At 49.1% G+C, this 22,958-nt stretch overlaps 3 protein-coding genes across 7 annotated transcripts in view; 2 read left to right on the forward strand and 1 right to left on the reverse strand.

Moving 5' to 3' along the window:
• Positions 1–14,569, forward strand: part of LOC133101545 (cyclic AMP-dependent transcription factor ATF-7) — a 91,179-nt gene extending 76,610 nt beyond the window's left edge. For 2 of the 4 annotated variants that reach the window (XM_061206455.1, XM_061206456.1), the window contains 3 exons: positions 2,809–3,006; positions 4,566–4,674; positions 8,113–14,569. In XM_061206455.1, the coding sequence (XP_061062438.1) occupies positions 2,809–3,006; positions 4,566–4,674; positions 8,113–8,330 (525 nt within the window). In that variant the 3' untranslated portion in view covers positions 8,331–14,569. The remainder of the gene's footprint in view (positions 1–2,808; positions 3,007–4,565; positions 4,675–8,112) is intronic. The other 2 variants (XM_061206454.1, XM_061206457.1) reach the window with 2 other exon arrangements.
• A 2,196-nt stretch (positions 14,570–16,765) lies between these two features.
• On the forward strand, positions 16,766–17,259 carry NPFF (neuropeptide FF-amide peptide precursor). The gene is given in 2 exon segments (XM_061206475.1): positions 16,766–16,998; positions 17,112–17,259. Coding segments are annotated over 2 exon segments (327 nt in total). The 3' UTR covers positions 17,206–17,259.
• A 282-nt stretch (positions 17,260–17,541) lies between these two features.
• On the reverse strand, positions 17,542–22,824 carry TARBP2 (TARBP2 subunit of RISC loading complex). Of its 2 annotated transcripts, none has more exons than XM_061204434.1 (9): positions 22,509–22,824; positions 21,793–21,962; positions 20,867–20,969; positions 20,173–20,268; positions 19,540–19,612; positions 19,203–19,320; positions 18,764–18,891; positions 18,132–18,333; positions 17,542–17,975 (listed from the first exon to the last, which is right to left on the reverse strand). In XM_061204434.1, exons 1-9 carry the CDS (start codon positions 22,559–22,561, stop codon positions 17,818–17,820), a joined length of 1,101 nt encoding a protein of 366 aa, XP_061060417.1. In that variant the 5' UTR covers positions 22,562–22,824; the 3' UTR covers positions 17,542–17,817. The 2 variants fall into 2 exon arrangements, with proteins under 2 accessions (XP_061060417.1, XP_061060419.1); XM_061204436.1 differs by having other exon boundaries at positions 21,793–21,957; positions 22,509–22,547.
• Between the last annotated feature and the right edge of the window lie 134 nt (positions 22,825–22,958).

A 22,958-nucleotide genomic window follows, 5' to 3' on the forward strand; every position in this document is an offset into this window, starting at 1 on the left:
CTGTTTTTCAAGGAGCAAGAAAATGAAAGAAGAGTGGATTTCAGCATTCTGGGCATCTGCCAGCACTTTGGTTCTTGTTGACAGTTTGAAAGTAGCAAAATGCACTATTCTTTATCCATCCTTGGGTTGTACCAAATGCAAACAGACTGGATAATGCAGAACTGTCACAGAGGAGGTCTCAGTTTTTGTTTTCTGCTTTTTGGTTATTTCTGTACGTGAATGCTGTATCTGCAGAACCCTCTAAAATGTGACAGAACCTCACTTCAAACCACTTTGTACATCAAAGGAGGCTTCCCCTAGTCTCTCCTATCTTAGGTCTTACTCCCCACCCGCCTAAAAAAACTTACCTGATTAGATTTATAGCAAAAATCAGATAATAACAATATATTAGGGACTTCCCTGGTGATGCAGTGGTTAAGAATCCACCTGCCAATGCAGGGGACACGGGTTCGAGCCCTGGTCCGGGAAGATCCCACATGCTGCAGAGCAACTAATCCTGTGCACCACAGCTACTGAGCCTGCGCTCTGGAGCCCACGAGCCACAGCTACTGAGCCCGCACGCCACGACTACTGAAGCACGTGCGCCTAGAGCCCGCGTGCCGCAACTACTTAGCCCATGCGCTGCAACCACTGAAGCCCACGCACTCTAGGGCCCACGTGCCACAACTGCTGAAGCCCGCACGCCTAGAGCCTGTGCTCCGCAACAAAGAAGCCACCGCAATGAGAAGCCTGCACACCGCAACAAAGAGTAGCCCCCGCTCGCCACAACTAAAGAAAGCCTGCACGTAGCAATGAAGACCCAACACAGCCAAAAAGAAAAAAGAAAAAAGAAAAACAGTATATTAATAAAATGCATAAAATGTGATATCACAGTATTAAGATGGCTCAGTAAACAAATACACACCCCCAAAAAACACTTTTTCCTTATCAATTGAATGTCTTTTTATCAGGAGAAATTAAAGTCTTAAAAAAGCCAGAGGGATCCCATTTAGAAGCCCAACTCTTTTTTTCAAGGAGGCCTCAGTTTTACTAATTTTCTTTGAAAACTGAATAGGCCTCAGTTTTCATATTGTCTGTACTGGTTAGGTGACAACAACCTGAGATCAGTTTCTAGAGTTACATCTTTTGCCCATCCCCTTTTCCTGATGTCACCACCTGCTTTATCAGTTACCACCACATGTCCTAACATTTAATGACCATATGCTGCCTTAAAGCTTGGCCAACAACAAAAGCTTTCATCTGAGTTTTCTTGTTGGAAGCTAAGCCTGCCCACCCTCCTGTAACCCCTTCTAATGCCAGTCCCTTCTGGAAATGGTAAAGCAATAGCCCCCTTGCCCAAGTTGTGCTGCTTCCCCTCTTGAGGAAATGACATGACTTATTTTTTAGTTACCACTAATTCCTTTCCTTCTTAGTCTTCCTGTCTTTCTCTTGGTCTGTTCTTTTACCTCCATTCCCTGCACGTCTTGTTGAGTTGCCTATGAGAGAATAGGAACCCATCATTTCCTTTTCCCCATTCTCCTCCTCAAGCGCCAATCTTTACATGTGCTCCAGTGAGCTCAGGACAAAGAGGAAATTGAAAATCACAGGAGAATTTGTGTAAACTTCCCTTAGTACAGTGAGAAGCAATGACCCCAAGGCCTGTAGCTCATTAAAATAAGTTTGAAATTTCCTCTCCACTTTTTTTCTTTTAGGAGAGAGAATATTAATCTGAATAATAAAATGATCTCTTCATTATCTATGTTAATGGAGAGCATGATTCAATAGGGCCTGAAGTAGAATAAGATTCTGTTTTCTTATAAGCTTATGCTTATTCTCGTGCAACTAATGTGAGCTCTGACATTTGGGAACTACCAATATAGATGTTCTCTAATAGCAACAGATTCAGGAAGAATTTATTTTTGGCGTTGTTTCACATTACATAGTTTCTTTTATACAGATGGTTGACCTTTCTATATTTTAATTTTGACCGTTATTATAAAATTGGTCTATCTTCTTTGAGTACATACCAGCTAACAGAAAAGGAAGATGATTCAAAAGTGCTTTAGAGACAAGAGACATCAGCCTGAAATTTAAAAACAAAAGACAGTCTTAAATCGCCAATTTGTAAAGGGATTAAAAAATGTTTTTCTCTTTAAAAACAAACAGAACAAACAAGGCAGGAAGGGGGGACGTTGCTGAGGATGATTAATAACTGATTTAAATAAAAAGAATATATTGGGAGTTCCCTGGTGGCCTAGTGGTTAGGATTCTGGGCTTTCACTGCTGTGGCCCGGGTTTAATCCCTGGTTGGGGAACTGAGATCCTGCAAGCCGTGCGGTGTGGCCAAAAAAAAAAAGAATATACTAATTCATATATCTCCATGATAGCTCATATCTCACTGATACTAAAATCTTTTCTCCTTTTCTGAAACTTGTAGCACACAGTTATTTGTATATATTGCTTGACCAGATAGGTGATTCTCCAATTTTTTATTCCATAGCCTCCCTAAAATTTCCCCTGACACCTCCCTTGATTATAATTTCCCTGCCTACAAGATTTCCTGTTAAGAAACAAAAAGTGATCCTAGTTTCATTTTGTCTGTCTGTCTCAGAAATAATCAGAGTATGGAACTGAGAAGACTGAAAGAAAACAGGAGGCAGAATGAGGAACTACTACAGAAGAGAAGCTAAGGGACATAGTGATGAGACTTGCTGTGGTTACAGAGACTGGTACATACTTTCACCAGATCTTTGCCAGAGCTTACGTCAGGTTTAGTTTGGAAAGGACTGACATTCCCTTCAAGTAACTCCTCTTCCTTCTGGGCAACAGGTCTCACCAGCCCAACCCACTCCTAGTACCGGAGGGCGACGTCGGCGCACGGTGGATGAAGATCCAGATGAGCGGCGGCAGCGCTTTCTGGAGCGCAACCGGGCCGCAGCCTCGCGCTGCCGTCAAAAGCGGAAGCTGTGGGTGTCCTCCCTAGAGAAGAAGGCTGAGGAACTCACGTCTCAGAACATTCAGCTGAGTGTGAGTGTGTCCTGGGTGATTATTAGGATTGTTGAATCTGGAAAGTGAGATTGAATCAGGAAAAAGTGGGACGATATAATAGAAGACGATAATTCTTTAAATTAAGACAGATCCAGAACATATGCCAGGGAGAATGCAGAAAGAATGTCTTAACAGTCAGAGTTGAAACCTCTTCCCCGGGGACTGGAAAGGACACTCACCACTACTCCCAAATCTGCTACTAGAATGAGTCATCCGTAGACCAGTTAGGATGAAGGGAATTAGATTAAGTGCCCCAGGGTGCTCTTTTTAAGTCATCAGTAGAATCTGACAGGGGTAGTGGAACACCCAAAGGGAAAGTATTTGCCCAGGTAACGCAGCTTAATAAAAGAAAGAAAAAGCCACGCAAACACAAATAGAACGGTTATAATACAGATATTTTCTTATTTATTTATTTTTGGCTGTGCTGGGTCTTCTTTGCTGCGTGTGGGGCTTTCTCTAGTTGCGGCGAGCGGGAGCTACTCTTCCTTGTGCGTGGGCTTCTCATTGCGGTGGCTTCTCTTGTTGCAGAGCATGGGCTCTAGGCACGCAGGCTTTAGTAGCTGCAGAATGCGGGCTCAGTAGTTGTGGCTCGCGGGCTCTAGAGTGTGGGCTCAGTAATTGTGGTGCACGGGCTTAGTTGCTCCATGGCATGTGGGATCTTCCCGCGCGGCATGTGGGATCTTCCCGGACCAGGGCTTGAACCCGTGTCCCCTGCATTGGCAGGTGGATTCTTAACCACTGAACCACCAGGGAAGTCCCCAGATATTTTCTTGAACATTATTTTCCCTTCTTCTGATTATTTATTAAAATATTCCATTACAAAGGTAATATATTTATATAACATATATATAATATACACATACATACACACACAGAGGTACAGATTAAAAATAAAGTCTCTCTTCAACATGTCTTTCCTAGTCTCATTCTCTTCCTTGTAGATAAGTTTGGTGTGTACCTACCAGACATGTATGTATTTCTAATATTTTCTCATTTATAGCTTTTGTGGGGGAGTCAGGGAGGGACTGTCTGTTGTAACATAAAACAGTATCTCCTGGAGACCTAGCCATGTATACAGAGGACCTACCCCATGTTTGTAAATAGCTGCACAGTGTAGCATTCTATAGTGTAAGTTATGTTATAAGGTATGGATATTTATAATGTTTCTAATTTTTTGCCAGAACAGCAGTGCTGCAGTGTACATTGTATGCACTTGAGTAGATAGCTCTGTTAAATAGATTCCTGGAAGTTAGCTTTCTTAATCAAAGGACATATGCATTATTAATTTTGGTGTAATCATATTTATCCTAAATAGGAGTAATTTTTCTATTTAAAATCCCTACTATCACTGTAAGCAGCTCCTGTCATTGAATTTGGGGCTGTATTGGCCCTGGGCCGTCTAAAGCCTTGCTGGGTCTTTCCCAGATTTGAGGGAGAAAATCCAGACAGCATTCTATCCTCACTTTGGGCATAGCTACGGGGGGTTCAAGAGTGGAGCATAAATTTTCTTCATATTCTTTTCTTCCCTCCCTCCTCAGAATGAAGTCACATTACTACGCAATGAGGTGGCTCAATTGAAACAGCTGCTGTTAGCTCATAAAGACTGCCCAGTCACAGCACTACAGAAAAAGACCCAGGGCTATTTAGGTGAGTGGCTCACAACCCAGGCAAGGTCAGTCAGTCAGTACACTGCATGTAATGAGTGTCTCAACTCCATAATTTTATAACCCCATTCTGAATGTTCTGGGGGGCCCAGATTGACGAGTGAACAGCCTTTGTGGAACAACCAGTCTTATCAAAAAAAATTTTTGAGAACAATATAGTTATCCTAATTATCTATTGTAGTTAGAGAAAAAGGGTAGCAGTATGTATTGGGTACCTACTTTGTGTGAGGCACTCAACCATCTTCCCAGTTCTCTCATGAAATAGATATTACCTGCGTTTACACACGAGAAAACTGCACTCAGATTAGTCACTTACCTGAAGTTACACAGTTGGTGAATTGGCAGAGCCAAGATTCACATCCAGCTCTTCTTATTCCAAAGCCACTGTCTTGGCCTCAGGAGGATATAACAGCAGATGATACATTGGGTTTTGTTAAGCATTGAGATTTGGTGGTACATTTTATCTTTCTAATGATGGGCTAATGTTGGTTTCAGTTTGTAATCTGTGAGCACAAGTAATATAGTGCTAGGAAGAGCTGGTCACAGAGTCATGCTCAGGATAAGCACAATCCTGAAATTAAAATTACTGTGAATAATTTGCTTATGGACAGTAAAAGCTAATAAATCATTTTCCTTTACAAATTAAATAAATTCATAGAAATGTTGGCTATCAAATTTTGATATATTGAATTATTTTTCCACTAATGTCTTTATCATTTCAGAGATGTGTTCCCATAGGAAAAGAGTAACCACATCACCAATTTTAAACATCTCTATTTAAATTTTAATTTTACTGTGTACTTCAGGATACATGCATTCATTAGGCAGTTATTGATTGAGCCTGTTCTGTGCCAGGCACTGTTTTACATGCTGAGGACATAATAGGGAACCAAATAGATTAGATTAAAGTCCCTGCCCGTGAGGGGCTTATATTTTAGTAGGTGAGACAGACAATAAACTAGATAAATAGGTACAATATATATAGTGTGTTAGATAAGAATAAATGCTTGGAAGACAAAAATAAAACAAGAAAGGAATATGAAATGTTATCAGCAGGGTTGAGATTTTAGATGAGGTGTCTTTTGACTGAAGACCTTAAGGAAGTGAGGGAGCTAGCCATGCATTAATATGGGAGAAAAGTACTGCAAGCAGGAGGAACAGCAAATGCAAAGACCCAAAGTGGGAGCGTGTCTGGCACATTTTAGGAACACCAAGGAGGCTCGTGTGGCTGGATTGGAGAGAATGGGGAATGGAGACTATTTGGAGATGAGGTAGGGGAGGTAATGGAAGCATTTTCCTTTAGGGCCTCATTGGTCATAGTGAGGACCTTAGCTTTTACTCTACTTTGGGGATCATTAAAGGGTTGTTTTCAGTAGAATAGTGACATGACTGATCTGACTTATTTTGAACAGGGTCACTGTGTTAGAGAGTGAGGAATGCATGGGCAGAAGCAGGCAGTCCACTTAGGGGGGTGCGGCTATCACAATCATATGAGCAAGAGGTGATGGAGCCTTGGACTGGATGGCGGTAGTGAAAGTGGTGAGAAGGGATTTAATTCAGGATATATTTCGAAGTTAGAGTGACAAGGTTTGATGATGGCCAGATGGGGCAGTATATGTGAGGAGAAAGAAGAATCAAAAATTGCACCAAAGGTTTTGGCCTGAGCGACTGCAGGAACGGAGATGCCATTGATTGAGATAGGGGAAAGTGTAGGAAGAAATGGATTGGGCGGTATATTGGGAGCTCAGGTTTGGAAGCCTCTTAGGCTTGCAGGTGGAGCTGTCAAGCAGGCAGCTGGTTGTATGGGTCTGCAGTTCAGAGGAAAGGCTGAAGGTACAACTTTGGGAGTCAGCAGAATATGGATAGTTTTTAAAGCCATGAAACTGGATGAAATGTTATTGTCAAAAAGAGCACATAGGTAGAAAAAGAGAAGTTCCAGGACTGAGCCCTGGGTACTCCAATATTTAGAGGTCAGAGAGATGAGAAGGGACCCACAAGAGAGACTGAGAATGAGTAGCCAAGCAGGTAGGAGGAAAACCAGCTGAGTAGCTGAGTGTGGTGTTCTGTAAGCCAAGATAAGAAAGTGTTTCAGGAAGTTTAGTGATCAACTATTTCAATCCTTTTGATGGGCTAAGGATGACAAGGACTGAGTATTTATCAGTATGAAGTCTATATACAGTAAGGTTTCTATTCAGTCCCTACAAGAACTCTGACAGATAGTCAATCTTTGAAATTACTTATTTGTTACAGCAAAGATGTATTTAGTTCCTACTGTGTGGTATGGACATAGTGGTAGTTACCTGACATAAGACAAATGAGACACTCTCTTATCTCTGAGAGACTCATAGGGTTATGAGGAGATAAACATGTCAACCCATGGGTAAGGTAAGCACAGATATCCCAAAGAGCCCCTAGACTGGGAACTTCCTGAGGACAAGGAGTCTGTCTATTCTTTATATACCCTAATGCCTGGCACACGGGCAATACTCAGTAAATATTTGATGAATAAATGAATGTATGCTCTGAAAGCACAAACGGTGAAATAGTTAATTTCCTGAGCGTAACAAAGAAGACTTCACAGAGGAGGTAGTATTTGAATCCTGAAAGAAGACTCAGGCATCTATCAGGAGATCAGAAATACAACCAACTATTGAAATTTTGCCCTTATTCTACACATCTCTGTTTAAATAGCCAGAGAGGCTATCTGATGTTCAATGAAACTCCTTGACTGTTAAGCAACATGGAGTTAGTTACCTTTGTATGCAGCTCAGACATTTGTGTTTCGTAATAAAAGTTATTGTCACTTTAGGTGGAGTGGCATAACTCAAAGTAAATGTGTTAAATCGTTAATGCCTAGCTAGTTAATAGTCAGGAGGGTCTGACAGACCTCTTTGTAGTTAGTTGTGTTAATTGAACCTTGGCCAAGGACTGGTCATGCATAACATCATTTGATTGTAGCTTGATATTTATCAGGTTTACCTGTGGTGCAACTACATGCTAAAGGAATATTAAAAATAATAGAATGATTGCAATGTTGTGAGCATTAATAAGAGAGGATAGCTAAAAAGAGATCTATTTTAAATCACCTTTAAAGACATGAATAAGAGGAAGTGTGTTCCAATAGGGGTAATGAACTGTGCAGAGACCTAGAAGCCAGGCAGTGTAATTAACATGTTGGGGGTTTGCTTTATTGGGATAGATAGGTTAATTTTGGCCTAGCTTGCTTCTCTTCTCACAGCTTCCAGTTTCCGAGCCCATTTATGGCTTAGAAGCCAAGATTCTGGGAAGTTTTCCCCCCTAAAAACATGGGCTTCATTTTCCTTTGGGCTCCTTTAGAATTATGGCAAAAGGTAGTTCTGCCTGTTTCCCCATTCTGTTTTCTAACCACTTGCTCTCTGCTTTTTGCCCTCCTTCCTGGCAGAAAGCCCCAAGGAAAGCTCAGAGCCAACGGGTTCTCCAGCCCCTGTGATTCAGCACAGCTCAGCAACAGCCCCGAGCAATGGCCTCAGCGTTCGCTCTGCAGCTGAAGCTGTGGCCACCTCAGTCCTCACTCAGATGGCCAGCCAAAGGACAGAACTGAGCATGCCCATACAGTCGCATGTGATCATGACCCCACAGTCTCAGTCTGCGGGCAGATGATGCCTCCCCTGGTGGAGAGGTCCCCAGCCAGAGCTCGCCCGCCCGAGAGCCAAGAGAGATGTCATCTTATCCTCTCCCATCTGCCTTGGACATGGCAATATGGGGAGGAAATTGTGTGTTGTGAGTAATGGTCAGATGTGGGGCTTTTCTCACATGGTCATTTACGTTGACACCTGTACTAGGAGCCTCCCAGCCCCAGAGCCACATAGATCATACCCCAAGGGGGAAGTTTCTGATGTACCCACAGCCAAAGGCCTTTCCCGATGGTCCGAACAATCATCCCTGCCCATGCACGTGTACCTGTCTCTTTTAACACTAACCCTTGTACTTCTAGGTTTCGGTTTCTCAGTTCCCTGTCTTTCCACCAAGCCATGGCTATTACCTTCTTGATTCTTAGCAGCATGCCACTTCCTGCTAGGTAGAGGGAGGCTAGAGTTGATGGCATATCAATGGCTCACCCATCTCTAGCCACCCCATGGACTCAGGACTTTGTCTCCCAGTAGCTGCTTATTTATCCCTTTTTCCCCTCGGTAAATTCTAGTTAAAACATTCACTTATGGAGAATGTAAGGTTACTTTTGATGTATGAAGTAGCAGTATTTCCCAGCTCTTCCATAAACTTTAGTCCTTCTCCCTACTTGCCACCAAAACAAAAACAGAGAAATGAAACCTCAAACGGTCTAGTCCTTTCTCATTTATTTCCAGAGCTATTTGGGTACCTCATTTTATGTCTTGAGTTTTCCCAGTCTAGTGGTGGGGTCGTTTCCACCTCCCACTAAGCCTTGGCAACCTCATCTTGTGGCCTTATTAGATACTGTTTGGTAGTGAAAAGGGAAAGAGCCCAGGATCTGACTGGCTGGTTCCCTTCCCATCCCCGACTCCATCCTCCTTCAGTTCTAATCATCAGGACAGGCAGGAACAATGTAGTTTAAAGCTTGTTCCATCAAGTTACTAGATGGATTCTTTTATGTTTTACAAGAGTTTACTGGCCAAAGCATACATATTGCTTTTGGTCATCTTTCCACTCCTGCCTCTCCCTCTTCGTCCCCCTGCCTGCATTCCTGCCTCTGTTTCTCTTCTATAATTAGTTCTGATGCAGCCCTCTGGAAGCTGTCATGTAGGGGACCCTTGTGCTCCCTCACCTCCCCTCGCCCGCCATCTCTCAGTCTCACACATCTTTCTTCTTTTCTGAGTGAGGGTCTGATATTCACAACTGGTCCTCACTGGATCTACCTTCGCTCTCTTTCACTAGGCTCCGAGCCTAGCCACTAGGTCTCTCTGGTTCTGTAGCGTTCCTTTAACTCTTTTCTTCTCTCTGCCCCCTGGATGCAATGCTTCTCCATAGTCTACGCCCCAGGACCCTGAGGCATCATAGCCGAGGTCCTGAGTGGGTTTTCTTGAGTATAAGTTAGGATGGGGGGAGGCACGGGAAGGGGAGGTGGAGCACTGATGTCAGCAGAAGAGCCCTGCTTGTTGAAGAGTCTGACCTGCCTGGGAAATTGGTGACTGTTGCTCTCAGCCATTCTTACTTTGAAAAGTTGTGTTGCAGGGGGGAAATTCATCCCTCTTGTCCCTCTTTCTTCCCCATTCAGACTCCTCATCTTCCTTTGGCTCTGAACTATGCAATTTCTACCAAGGCCATAGGAAGCAGTCCAAAGCCAGAGGCCTGTGGATAGATAGGTCAGCTTTAATAGCCCTTCAGTATGAAGCCCTTCCAATTGTCCCAGAGCCACTTTCTGCCATCTGCCCAAGCCAATAATGTCCTTTTCTCTCTCTCTCCTACCTCCATCTTATACATGCATACAAAGTAACTTCCTTATTTTATCTTCCAAAATTGGCTATCATAGAGGAATGAGGAAATGTTCTAAGCTACAAGATTCCCATCTCCTCAGACTGATAAATTGGTGAGCCAGTCAGAGGACATGTTCTACTGCATTTGTTTTTAATTTCCCCTCCTGCTTTTCAGAGCTGGTGTTGAAGAAGCCACACCTGGTGAAGAGAAAGGAGAGAAAACATGGTTTTCTCATCCTCCCCCACCCAGGACCCAACAGGAACAGCCCCTGAGGTGACTCAGACTAGCAAATGGCACGGCAGATGGTCAGGATGCAGGTTACCACCTCCAGGGACTCCACTTGCCTTTAAAACTTCACAGCCATAACTTGTGCTCAGGACTTTTCCTTTAGATGGCTGCTCCCTGGGATTTTCTCCTGCCTTAGTTGTGTTTCATTTTTTGTTATCTTTATTTCCCACTTGTAGCCTTGCCCTAAAGCTTGACTGCGTTTATGGCTCCTAAGGAGCCTTCATAAGACCCTTGACTGTTTTTCTTCCCCCTTCGGTCATGTGTTTTTCAAGTTAAGAATCAGTTCGTCGCTGCACACATGCCCTGCCTCACTGCTTGGTCTTGGAGGAAGTTTGAGTCCTGCCAGTCTGTCCCTGTGTAGGATGGCTAATTTATGTAGAGGGTCTTATTTAGTTTCTTAATCCCCATGTCTAATTCTCTTGAGTCCTTATTTCAGTTTCATCAGTGGGAAGTTAGTATTGGGGACCTAACTGAGAGGCACTGGCAGAACGTTAGTAGTAAAGCAGCAGTGAAATGAGGAAGGAACACGACAGGACCTCCCCAACCCCAGACAGCTCTTTAGTTGGTCCTTGGTCTCACTAAGAAGGCAGAGCGATTGCTTGCCCTTAAGTCTCTCCTATAGTCAAGGGGAATGACATTTACCCTGTTATTGCAGCCAGCTGTGTGGCCACTCTCCCCTGCTCCTTGCCCTCCAGAGTCCTTTGAACCAGAACAAACATCATGGAGGGTGTCACTTAGCTCTTTTTAAGGAACATGGCCTTTCTAGGGGCCTAAGGGAAGACACTTTCTAAAAGGGACTGGGAATGTGGATGCCTTAGGACTCTTCTAAGTGAACACAGGACTCAGGCCTCCCACTTCACTCCAAGGACACAGCAGCTAGAGACCCAAGGCCATAGAGAAAGGGGCCAGAACCAGGTCTTCTGGTCCACAGACTTAATGCCCCATTGTCTTAAAAGAAAGCTTGCTTAGAGTTGAAAAGTCTGAGAAAGCCTCCCACGCTATTAGGAAGGACTAGAAAGAGTACAACCTCCTTTACTTCATCTTTCCCTGTTGGTCGTACACCCAAATCTGGCTTCCTTCGGCCTCTGCTCCTCTCCTTGGCCCTAAGTCCTAGACTGTATACACTCTGGGTGGCAGTAAAAGAAGAGATGGCCTAACTGAACCTCATTTTGCTGCCTTCCCTGTGCCTGTTGCGTTGTTCCAGTTCCTTTGCCGACTTACTGCCCTCCAGCACCACCCATCCTGGTAGACAGGGTGCTTAACCGTAACCACGCCCCATCTACAGCCTGAACCACCAAGTAGACACCAAAATATTCCTCCTCTGGTTCCTAAGTCCCCCCCCCCCCCGTTTGCTCACACTGAGAGGCTCCTTTAAAGGTGCTAGCCCTAAGACAGCTCTTCCCCACAAAGTTCCCTCTTCTTTCCTTCCCATCCCCAAATCATTATTTTTCATTAATATTGTACATTGTATACACAGGAAGGAAATGTACTTTTTTTTTTTTTTTAATGTCATAACCAGTCTGTTTAGAATCCAGTCCTCCTAGCTGTATCACATATGCCTTTGTTGATATGCTCTTTCTGCTTTCTTTAGACTTTTGTTTGACTGGGGCGGAGGGAAGAGCAGGACAGGTGAGGATCCTAAGGCAGATTAGAGGCCCCCCATCCTCCTTCAGCCTCCCGCAACCCTAATCATTCCCTTCATAGTACAGACTGATTTCTGTTTCTGTTTGCACACATGCAGGTGCACACAGACATAAATCCTCACCATCCCAGGGTGGTGACCCAGCAGGGATGAGTGTAGGTGGTTGCTAGCCAACATTCCCACCCTCCATACCAGTTCATTCGTGTCTCTTTGGGGTAAAGTTCTTCCCTGGAATGAGAAAAGGCTGGGGAGAGTAGGGCAGCTTAAGGCAGCTTACATCCTTTGTAGGTGCAGGTTTGTATTGTAGCTGCTAGGGTTTCTCTTTTTAATGGGGGCTGGTAGCACAGAGCTATCTCATCAGCATTAACTACTGGTGAGTGAGGATTTAGCTGTAAGAAATGGCTTTGAGCACTAGTTTCATTGACTTTCCCTTAGGGCAGTGGTTCTCAGAATGTAGTCCAGGACCAGCAGGACCATCATCTGGGAACTTGTTAGAAATGCACATTCAGGCCCCATCCCAGACATACTGAATCAGAAACTCTGGGGATGGGCTCTAACAAGCACTCAAAGTGATTCTAACACACACTAAAGTTTGAGAACCATTGCCTTAGGGGCAAGCTGGGAAATTCTTACAGGGTATCAAGGATATTTTAAGTACCATCTTCTACCTTAGCACTAGCATGTTTTTCCATTTCCTCCAGTCCCTCCCTCCACTCCCATTAAAACAACAACAACGTCACTCATCTCAAAATCTAGGTTTGTCTTCCTCTGCTTACTCCTAAAACCTGTCCTGCGTGGGTCTGGACAGGAGTTGTCCCATATTCCCTTGCAGACTGGTCACTCCATGTTCTTTGTTACAGGAAGGACCGGCTGTCCTGTTCTCCCACTCACCCCGCCCCCAACACACACCTTTCAGGCAGGGAGATGAGCCTTCAGCCCCAACAGTGGAGGCTACAGCCTCCTGACATGGTATCTGTTGAAAAGCTGTGTGTACCTATGGTTATATCTCTGTTCATCTGTATATCTTGACATGTAGCAACACCTCTCCATGTCATCAAGGAACTTGACTCTGGGTCTGGGTTTCCCCAGTCCCCAGTGGTGGACTTTGACAGGTGGGAGGATGCAGTGCTACAGGCTGTTTTGTTATGAAACTGTCTTCTCCCTTTCCCTCCACGCACTTCAGCATGATCCCTGTGAGCAGGCTCTCACAGTCTCCTGGGACGGGGCTGAGGCAGAGACTTCGCTCTATTCTCCCTGACCGTCCCTCCTCCTTCCCCCTTGCCACATAGCAGTTATCCCCCAGCCATGCCTTCTCCCCTCTCCCTTGCCCTGACATATATTGTGCCTTATTTATGCTGCAAATATAACATTAAACTATCAAGAGAAGCACTGTTCCGTCTGATGTTTCAGTACCCTGATCTGCAAGTCCCATTGTCCATTCTTTCTGGGAATTCATTGGGCTTTCATGTCTGCGATCTTCACTCTTCCATTTCTTAGGACAGAAACAGCTGGCATTCTTATCGCTCCTTTTTATGCAGGGGAAGACACAGCCTAGGGGAGGTGGGTGGTTTGTATAAATTATGTAACACAACAGAAGGCTCAGATCTGTGCACTGCCCTTAGGGACAAGGGCCCTTGACATCATGGGAGCCCTCACTAGAGAACTTGTGTGCTTTGCATGGATGGGGCTCGGAGGGCGGTGGAAGGCAAGTGGCCTCTTAACCTTTCAGTGTTATGTCCCCCACGCCCGCAATTAAAAAATAATAAGCCCTACCCTCAAGAAGTTTCCAGCATGCCTGGGGAGTGCACTTAGACGCAGACAGAAGGAGAAGTGCTCTATGATTCTATGAGTTCTATGTGTGTGGGGAGGAGGGGAGTCTGGAAATGAGAGGCGGAGTTTATTTATAAACAGGCAAGATAGTTTACAAGGAAAACAAACAGGTAGTGCTCAGGAACTATGGGGAGGTGTGGGGCAGTCACTTCTAATTTCTTGCATCTGTGTATTCCTTGATACCACAAGTGAGGAGGGTTACCAGGCTAAAGAACTTGACCAGGAGATAGCCGGGTACCTCTGAGGGGTTTCCAATAGGAGAGAGGAGATTTACATGCTGTTTGTGGCTGGTGTTTGGTATAATTGACACAAACAGGGAGCTCCAGTCTCCTCTGGGGAGCGGGAAAGGCAGTGGTGGTCTTCATTGTGGTCAGGAGCACATGAGAGTCCAGAGAACAGTAAAGGAAGTTGCTGAAAGCCAAACACCAAAACCAAGATTGAGAGGTTTTGGAGGTGGGGATGAGACTGAAGGGAGGACAGTTGTTTCCCAAGTTAAAAGAATTAACCCATTCCAACTTCTGGCCAAAGGAGAGACCCATCACCTACATCCAGGACACAGGAAGCAGCTAGACCAGCCCCTTTCTGAATGCAGCCTCAGCTCAGATCCACTCGTAACTGGCGATCAGAGGGTAAACATTTATTGTGTGCCTGTTATGTGCTAGGTGGAGTGCTAGATGCTTTGCATTCATCAAGTTATTTACTGTTCACAGAACCTCTTGATAACAGGAGCAGTTACCTCATGATACTGATGATGACCCGAGGTTTAGCTTGAGACACTTGCCCAAGGCACACAGCGAAGTGCAAGAGCTGGATTAAAATGGCTCTGACCCTGGAACCACTCTGCAGCACCCCACCTACCCTCACACCTTGCTCCTCTGAACTTGGTCAGATAAGAATGGACAAGGACCTCGATATGGCGCAGGATCCATTTCCCACAGAAGAACCATCTCCTCATGGACTTGATGCTCCCATTTAAGAAGTGGTGAAACTACAAGATGTAATGATGATGAATGTCAGGTTCTGTGCTTGGGACCAGCGGTGAGACAAAGCTTACAAAAAGGTTCACCCTAGCTTAGGCTGAATTGATAGAAGTATCAAAACCTGATCTAATCTACCTATCCTAAGTATAAAAGTTGGTTTCTAGATGCCTTGCTTTAAAGAAGGGGGAACGCTTCCCCTTGAACAAAGAAAGACGAAAGAAAGAAGGAAGGAAGAATGAAATCTGTCCTCAAACATGGGAAAGGCTTGTAACGTGAGAGATGAGAGGTGTTCTCTGAGAGTGAGGGAAACCAGGACCCCTGGTGGAGGCCACAGGGAGATGAAAGCCAGATCCTTGCAAGGATGATTCTGTCTGGACTGTCTGAGGAGATGGCAAGTTCCCCAGGACCCAGGATAATCACAGCGAACGTTGTGAGGAAGCCTGCTCTATGCCAGGTCCTGTGCTGAATGGGTTACAGACAGTATCTCAAATGATGCTCACCTTAGGAAGTGGTTCCTTTTAACGCTGCCATGTTTTAGGTGAAGAAACTTCTTCTTACAGAGAGCTAAGCATCTTGCCCAAGTCTGAGTCACAGGCCCTTTATGTCATGGCACCTCTCCAGCGTCAAGAACCACACTGGGGCTGCTGAGGAAGGGACTCTAGGATCAGAAGGGAAACTGTACCAGATGACTTTGAAGGAACGCTTCCTGAGAGGCAGTGACTGATTTTTCCTAAGGTGGCATTCTAGGCACCTGCCCCAGTAGGTCAGAGCCAGGCAGAGGCTGGCGTGACCGGAGGGAGGTGGACACCCCAGTATCCTGCCCCTGCCTTTCTGGGACTCTGTGGGGTCAGGGCCTTAGGACCTCCAGCCACCCTACCCTTTAACAAACTGTTCCAGAAAAAGGAAATGGCCGGGCCTGACAATGCAGAGCTGTGACCACAGGGTGGCAGCAGTGCTTCAGCTGCAAAGCACTGCTCCCTAGGCTGAAGTGAGGCAGGTCCTAAACAGTGCGAGTGACGATGGGGGTCTGTCTACAAACATCTGAAGCAATCTCCACTTTCTGGGGGCTCTGAAACCTTTTAGTCTCCTGTATCTCACTTTTCTATCCACAGGCAAATCTCAGAGTATTGATTCCATTTTTGACCCTCCAACAGGCACGTACACATGGGCGTGAATGGGCTGCGTGGCCCTTCCTGCAGCCTCTCCAGTCACCAGACTGGGTCATCCTGGCTGACTCTGACCCTGGCTCTTCCCTCCTTCCTTCCCAGGACATAATGCCTAGCCTGACAGGACTTTATGCTTTTATTCTACAAGTTAGGAAAGAGGAGGTGATCAGTTGGAGCTCTCCAACCTGTTGAGGGATTGGGAGTTCTTGAAGGTCCCCCAGGGCCTGGCTCTGACAAAGCATCTGCAATTAATGATGCTTCTTGAGCTCTGGAGACAGGATTTATGCATCTAATAAAGCCTGTAACTCCAGGCTTAGGGGCTGGGGCCGGAGGCTGAGAGCAGGAAGTCCCACGGGGGCCAGAGGAAAGGGTGGGGGGTGGTCCCAGATGGCTCTTAATGGAGCCGTGCATTTCCACCGCCTGCTCTAGATTCCCCCTCAGGCTGCTGTCAGGGGTGAGGAGCAGGGGGACAGCAGGTATAAGAGGCAGGTGTGGCCAAAGGCAGGCAGATGGCAGCATGGACTCCAGACGGGCAGCAGCGCTGCTGCTGCTGCTAGTAACAGACTGGGGCCGCGCTGAAGGAGCAGGGGGCCGGGATGAAGGAGACCAGAGCGTCACGGTAAGTTAGCATGCCCACCCCCTTGTCACCATTTTCCTGTACCTCAGCTTGAGAATTGTACTCCAGGTTCAAATACTCTCTCTGGCTGCCAAGGTCACTGGGTCCTCACATCTGAGAAAATGACTCCTTAGCCTCCTACAACTTGCCCCCGGAAGCCACTCCCTTCCCCTCGTGACCTAAATGCCCAAGGCCTTTGCCCATCTTCCTTCCCGGATGCCCCTGTACCACAGGAGGAAGACAGTGGAGCCTGCCCACCGCAGGATGCCCAGACCCCCGGGGCACTCTTGCGCTCCCTGCTCCAGGCCATACAGAGACCCAGCCGGAGTCCAGCCTTCCTGTTTCAGCCCCAGAGGTGAGTCTAAGAGGGACACGGGCAAGGCAAGGGCCAGAGTGAGAGGAGCGGGAGGGCAGCGGGGAAGGGGGGGCACTGGAAGGGCCTACAGCTGAGGATGGATCTCTCCTAAGGTTTGGCAGAAACACCTGGGGCTCCTGGAGCAACAAAGGGCTGAGCTCCCCATTCCGGAGCCTGGCTGCCCCTCAGAGCTTTGGGAAGAAGTGACATGCCATCCTTTGATGTTTGCATGCAAGGCCCACACCCAAAAGTGCCATGTGTCCCCCCAATAAAGCTGTCTGGCTTCTGAATCAGTGTGCGTGTCTGTCTGTCTGAGACTTGAAAGGGCCGGGAGGGAGTCCCAAGAACCACAGCCCCCTCCATCTCTGCCAAACCAAGCTCTCCAGGAACAGGCGATGGAGTTCCCAGAGGTCAGTGCACCCAACCTCCCGCCACCAGAAAGGCAAACATGGGGACCTGTGGGGAGCAAAGTAGGGAGGCACAGCAGGGGAAGTGACCTGGTGCTAACCTCTGCCACCGACTACTCAGGGAAACAGAGCAGGGTTTAAGAATCCAAAAAGCAGCACGTTTATTTGAGGCTCTTATTGGAGAGCCCCCGATTTCATTCCCCTTCATCATCACCAGTTACGTGAGGACAGAACCTGGGCCAGCTGAGGCCCCTGGTTCCTGGCCCTGTGCCCTCCTCAGCCTGCAGGCAGGCAGTCTGTGTCAGAGGTAGAGGTGGCACCTCCAGGGGGTACCAGAGCTGGGCAGATGCATGGGCTGGGGGCAGGAAGAGCAGGGAGCAAAGGACGAATGTCCACGAGTCCAGCCGGGGCTTTATTTGCTGCCCGCCATGATCTTGAGGTACTGCAGGGCACGGCGCGCAGCCTCGCCTCGGGCTGCCTCCCTGGTAGATGCAGACCCGTGACACACGGTGGCCGGCTGTGTGGACAGCTCCACCAGGCACTGGCAGAGCCCACTGAGGCTCAACTCCTCTGCAGACCAAGAGAGAAGAGGGAGGCAGTGCTAGGCAGGAAGGCAGCACCGGGAAGGGGGTGTCCATGTCATCGCCATGCCCTCCCGAACCCTTACTCCCATGCATACTTGCTCTGGTCCAGTCCCACCATCCCCCGGCCCCCCAATAGCCATACCAATATCCAGGTAGCTGACATGGAAGGCCTGCTCCTCAGAGAGCTCACTGAGGACACTGCAGCAAGCAGGGCCCAGAGCGCCCAAGGAGCCCGCGGAGCAGCTGCGGAGGGACAGGATCTTCTCTCCCACCGAATTTCGCAGAGAATCCCAGGTGCAGCCTGGGCCCCGGTTCCGAAGTCCATCTAGACGGGAGCCCACACCCTGACAAGATGGGGACGGGAAGAAGGATGCAGCCAGGGACTCTGAGACCCAGGCATTTAACAGACATCCTATGTCCAAGGAGAGAAAAGCCCAAAGAACGCTTCCTCCCATTGCCTCCCCCAGTCAATCCCTGTGTGGCCACCTCTAACTATCAGACCGTGGACCGGATGGCCAGGCAGCCTTCCTCATTCCAGTAACAGAAGCCTACAGGGCCCCTGCCCTGGGCCAGCTCCCTCCCCCAACGCACTCACCGTGCAGGCCTACAGCTGAGGCTGAGAGGGGGCCCAAGAAACCCTGGGTCTGGTAGGAAAAAGGGCAGAAACAGCCCTGGGACCCAGAGAGGCTCACTTCCAAGTCACAGACCTGAGTCCCCAGTGCCCTGCCCTGGCATGGAGGATGGGGCACGGGGCCTGGCCCACAAGCCACTCACAATGGAAAAGTGATCGTCATCAGGCTCTGCCTCATTCCCCTCCCGGGCATCCAGAGGCACCGTGTGCACTCGAAGCAGCATTTTGGCCGCTGCATTACGCTTTGCCAGCTTTTTGGAAGTGCCGCTGCCTGCATGGGGGAGAGGGTTGCTGAATTATGGTTCCCAATAGACCCAGTGCTTCCACCCAGCTCCAACTTGGGCTGAGGGTCCCCTCAGGGGATGTCAATTGAAAAGGGGAGCTCGGGACCTGCCATGCATCCGAGAACCTAGCCGGCCAAAAGAGGAGGGCAGGATAGGGTGCAAGGAAAAAGCTAGGAGGAAGGAGCCAAGCTTGGGGTCTCCGCCAGGAAAGCAGAGAGAGGCTGGGAGCTGCCTGTGGCTGTGGCTGGGGTGCTGGGGGATGGACAGTAGCTACAGGAACTCCCCTCCGCCCAGTTACCAATCTCAATGAAACGCTCCACCCGGCAGGTCATGGTAAACTCTTTGCGGTGGGCTGGCCCAGACTCCTGGGTCACTGTGTACTCAGGCAACCGCCAGCCTTTCTGCACCACCAGCTCCTTGGAAGGGAGAAACAAGGGTGCACAAGACAGTGAGAAAGGAGTCCTCACATCCTCTCCCCCTCCCACCCTGAAAGCCTCACACTCGGGGCTAAAGAAGGAATAAAGGAGGGGTGGGAGAAACCCTCAGAACAAGGTAACCGCCCCACATCAGCTTCCCCCATGGCCCCTGGTACAAGGGAAGACAGGCATGCATGGGAAATGAGGATGGGGACACACCTGCAAAGCACCAACGGGGTTGCACTCAGACTGCTGAGGGGAGACAGGGGGCTGCACCTCCATGGGGGGGCTCCTGAAGGAAAAAGGGCCCAGGGCCAAAGCTGAGGGGGCTGGTTCCTTCCGCGGCTGCCCATGAGTCCTAAGCCCTGCTCTGGTTTCCCCCACTGCCATCTCCCTACTCCCCGCCAGGCAGGCAGCTGTCTCTCCAAACGTCAAGCCCGCTCTCTTGCCCGCCCCCACCCTAGCAAAGTCTCCTCCAGGTCCCAGGCCCATTTCGATTTTCTGGAACACTTGACCATCACCTCGCCAGGACAGTGGAGAGGGGTATATAGCCAGTCCCCAGAAGCACCTGATGGGACTCAAACACAGGGCCATCACGTGGCCAACTCGGAAGAAAATGGGGCCTGCAAGACCTTTAACATCAACCATGTGGCTACTGAAAAATTGTAAATTACCTCCCATCCCAAGAGCTTACCAGCTGGTGCAAATTCTTCAAACTCTGGTCCCCAACTATTCCATCCTCTGTTTACACTCAGACTTCCTCATACCTGACCAGCCTGGGTCCAAGGGCTAGGGGGCCAGGAGCCAGGACCCCTTCCCGCCCCCCTCAGGCAGTCAGGAAACACAAGATACCTGGTTGGGACAGCAGATGGAACAGGAGTAGCAGCCGCTGCAGCTGTAAAAACCGGCACGTCCTCAGGCAGTGAAGAGTCTAGGGGAGAAAAAGAACTTCCCGAGGGGAAGGGGGCCTTTGATTCACACCCACGTGGGGTGGGGGTGGGGAATAAAGGGTGTGGGACCCAGGTCCTCCTGACCTGCCCATCCCCTAAGAAAATCTCTTCCCACTAGAGACAAAAACTCAGGGAAGCTCAACCACCAGTTCCCCCTGAGATCTTTTGCTGCCAAACACTTGATCAAAAAGACTAAGAAAAGTGGGAGGAGAGTCTCTTCCTACCCAAGAACCATGGGAGCAACAAACACCAACCTGAGTGTGGAAGAGGGAATGACATCTTGCTGGAGAGGGGAAGTATGTTGGGGAGCAGCTCCCTCCAGCCTCAGCCTCCACCCCTCCCCCTCCCCAGGCCCCAACCTGGGCCCCAAACCACAGCCATAACCCCTCACTGGGGCTAGCCATTGTCCCCCAGAATCCTTCACAGCAGCAGGAGCCCTGGAAGCATCCTGCTCCGGTTCCAGAGGAAGCTCTCAGGAAGAGGCCAAGTCAGCGTGGTTCAGTGTCACGAGGCAAAGCCTATGGGGCAGAGGGGCTGGTGCAGGGGCCTGGGTTCCTGACAGAGCCTCTAGGATGCCTTGGCTGTTCCTCCCTCACCTGCTGTCCTCCAGGGCCGGCTCCAGCATGCTCCCCCCTTTGAGGTGTTTGAGGGCCACCTCGGCTGCCTTGTGCTTGGCTGCCTTCTTGCTGGGGCCCTGACCTGAGAGAGGGGGTGTGGGCAATACTGGAGGTCACTGGAAGGACAGAAGAGAAACCAGCATCCCACAGCCTCTCTCCTCACAGCCAGAAGGAGTCAACCAAGCCCCCTCTCACCAACCTCCCCCTGCCCAAGACTGGAAGTGTTAACACTAACTGCTGGAATGAAGGGCCCTTATCTTTCCACGAGTTCCCCAAATCAAGCCATGCCAGGCAGAACTCCTCCTGAGGTCAGACACTTTGTCTGGAGGTTCTTTCTCTGCCTTACTTTCCTCTGGGAAGCACTTTCTTTTCTCTCAATAAATAGAGCTGGCTGGAAAAATAGAAGGAGTGCAGGCTCTAGAGTCAAAACCTGGCTCTGCCACCTACTAGGCATGTGACCTTGTCCCAGTCATTGAATCTCTCTGAGCCTCGGTTTCCTCACATTCAACATGAGGATACTACCACCTACATCACTGGATTTGACCACGGTTTAAGGTGTGAATTTGATTAAGCTGATTAAGCACCTGGAACAGAGTCCAGCACAGCGGGCACTCACTCCCCCAAATGCTGCACTGAGATTTCGATTTATCTCCTCTTACTTCTTCCTCCAGGATGACAACGATCTGCCGGATCACTGTGGCAGCGCGGCTTGCTCCTCTAACTCTCCCGAGTCCTACCCACCTCCTCACAGACCTGTTCTCCTAATCCAGTCAGTGATTTTTCCCCTGAAATCTCTCCTTCCCTCACTGGTCTTGGAGAAAAGGACTGTGAATAGACTCCAAGCAATAAAGCCAATGGGGCCCTGTGAATGCACACCCCAGCCAGGCTGCCCAAGCCTTCCTCACCAGTGCAGCTGGTGTCGCCAACGGTGACCCGGAAGGTGAAATTAGGCTGGTGGGCTTGGCCCTCGGCTTTGAGAAGGTCGTACACGGGCGTCTTCCCTATTCTGGTCCCATACTCCTGCAGAAGGCTGATCGGGGTCTTGCCCGGGTTGGCTGCCAGCATTTGCTCTATACTGGGGGGAGGGGCACAGACCCTCATCACACCTCCCCTCTCTGCACCCACCTGGCCAAGCACTGCCATATCAGACCCAGCACACTATGGGGGACATAGGGTCCAGGGGACCTTAGGCAGCCACCGGCTGGGTTCAGTGTGGAGTAGAGGTGCAGGCTGGGAAAGCAGGGTCCACTGCCCCAGGGCAAGCGGGGAAAGCACTGTTCCTTGTCTTAGTTAAGGCGAGGGATCCTGTACCCCAGTGCAGTTTGGAAGTGCATGTCCCCTGACACAGTGCAGACCAGGACCCCAGTACCCACCAAATGCACTGAATGTCGGGGGCATAAAGCCCAGCGCCCCAGTGCAGTCTGGGAACCGGGCCAACCCCGAACTAGCTAAAGCTGGAGGCAGTGGCCACTGCCGGGGTGCATGCCGGGAACCACGGCCCACTACCCCAGTGCTTGCCGGGAACAACCCTCAGGCCAGGTGCATGCTGGGGCCGCGACGCTACTCCCTCCGCACCGTGCCAAGTTATGCGCCCTGCAGAGATTGGTACTAGGCGGCTCACCTGGGCAGCCCGCAGCCCGTGGTAGTGCCGGAGCCCTGCTCCTCTTCACTCATTCCCTCCTCCGTCCCCGCGGGCGCCACCGTGACTGCAGCCTCCACGCGCCCCAATACACCGCCGACGAGCTAGGGCCGGGGCCAAGCCCCGAGTCGCGGCCGGTCGGGCCTGCCGCGGAGCATGCTGGGATATGGAGTCCCCCGCCCACCCGACTCTAAGAGTCTCCATCAGGAGGGGAGCTATCCGCCCCACAACCCTCCGCGTGGTTCGCCCAGGCAGGCAGCACCGCCTTCTGGGAGGAGCGGACTCATCCACTGTCGCTTCCCGAGCTGAGGGTGGTTTTTTGTTTTTTGTGTTTTGTTTTTAATATCGCCCCGCCTCCTTCCTTCCGCGTCTCCTAGCCTCAGGGCTGGGGCTCTGGGCATGCGTACTAGCAGAATGGAAGCGTCTAGGGGC

The sequence above is a fragment of the Eubalaena glacialis genome, chromosome 11, assembly GCF_028564815.1.
Source record: "Eubalaena glacialis isolate mEubGla1 chromosome 11, mEubGla1.1.hap2.+ XY, whole genome shotgun sequence".
NCBI lineage: Eukaryota > Metazoa > Chordata > Mammalia > Artiodactyla > Balaenidae > Eubalaena > Eubalaena glacialis.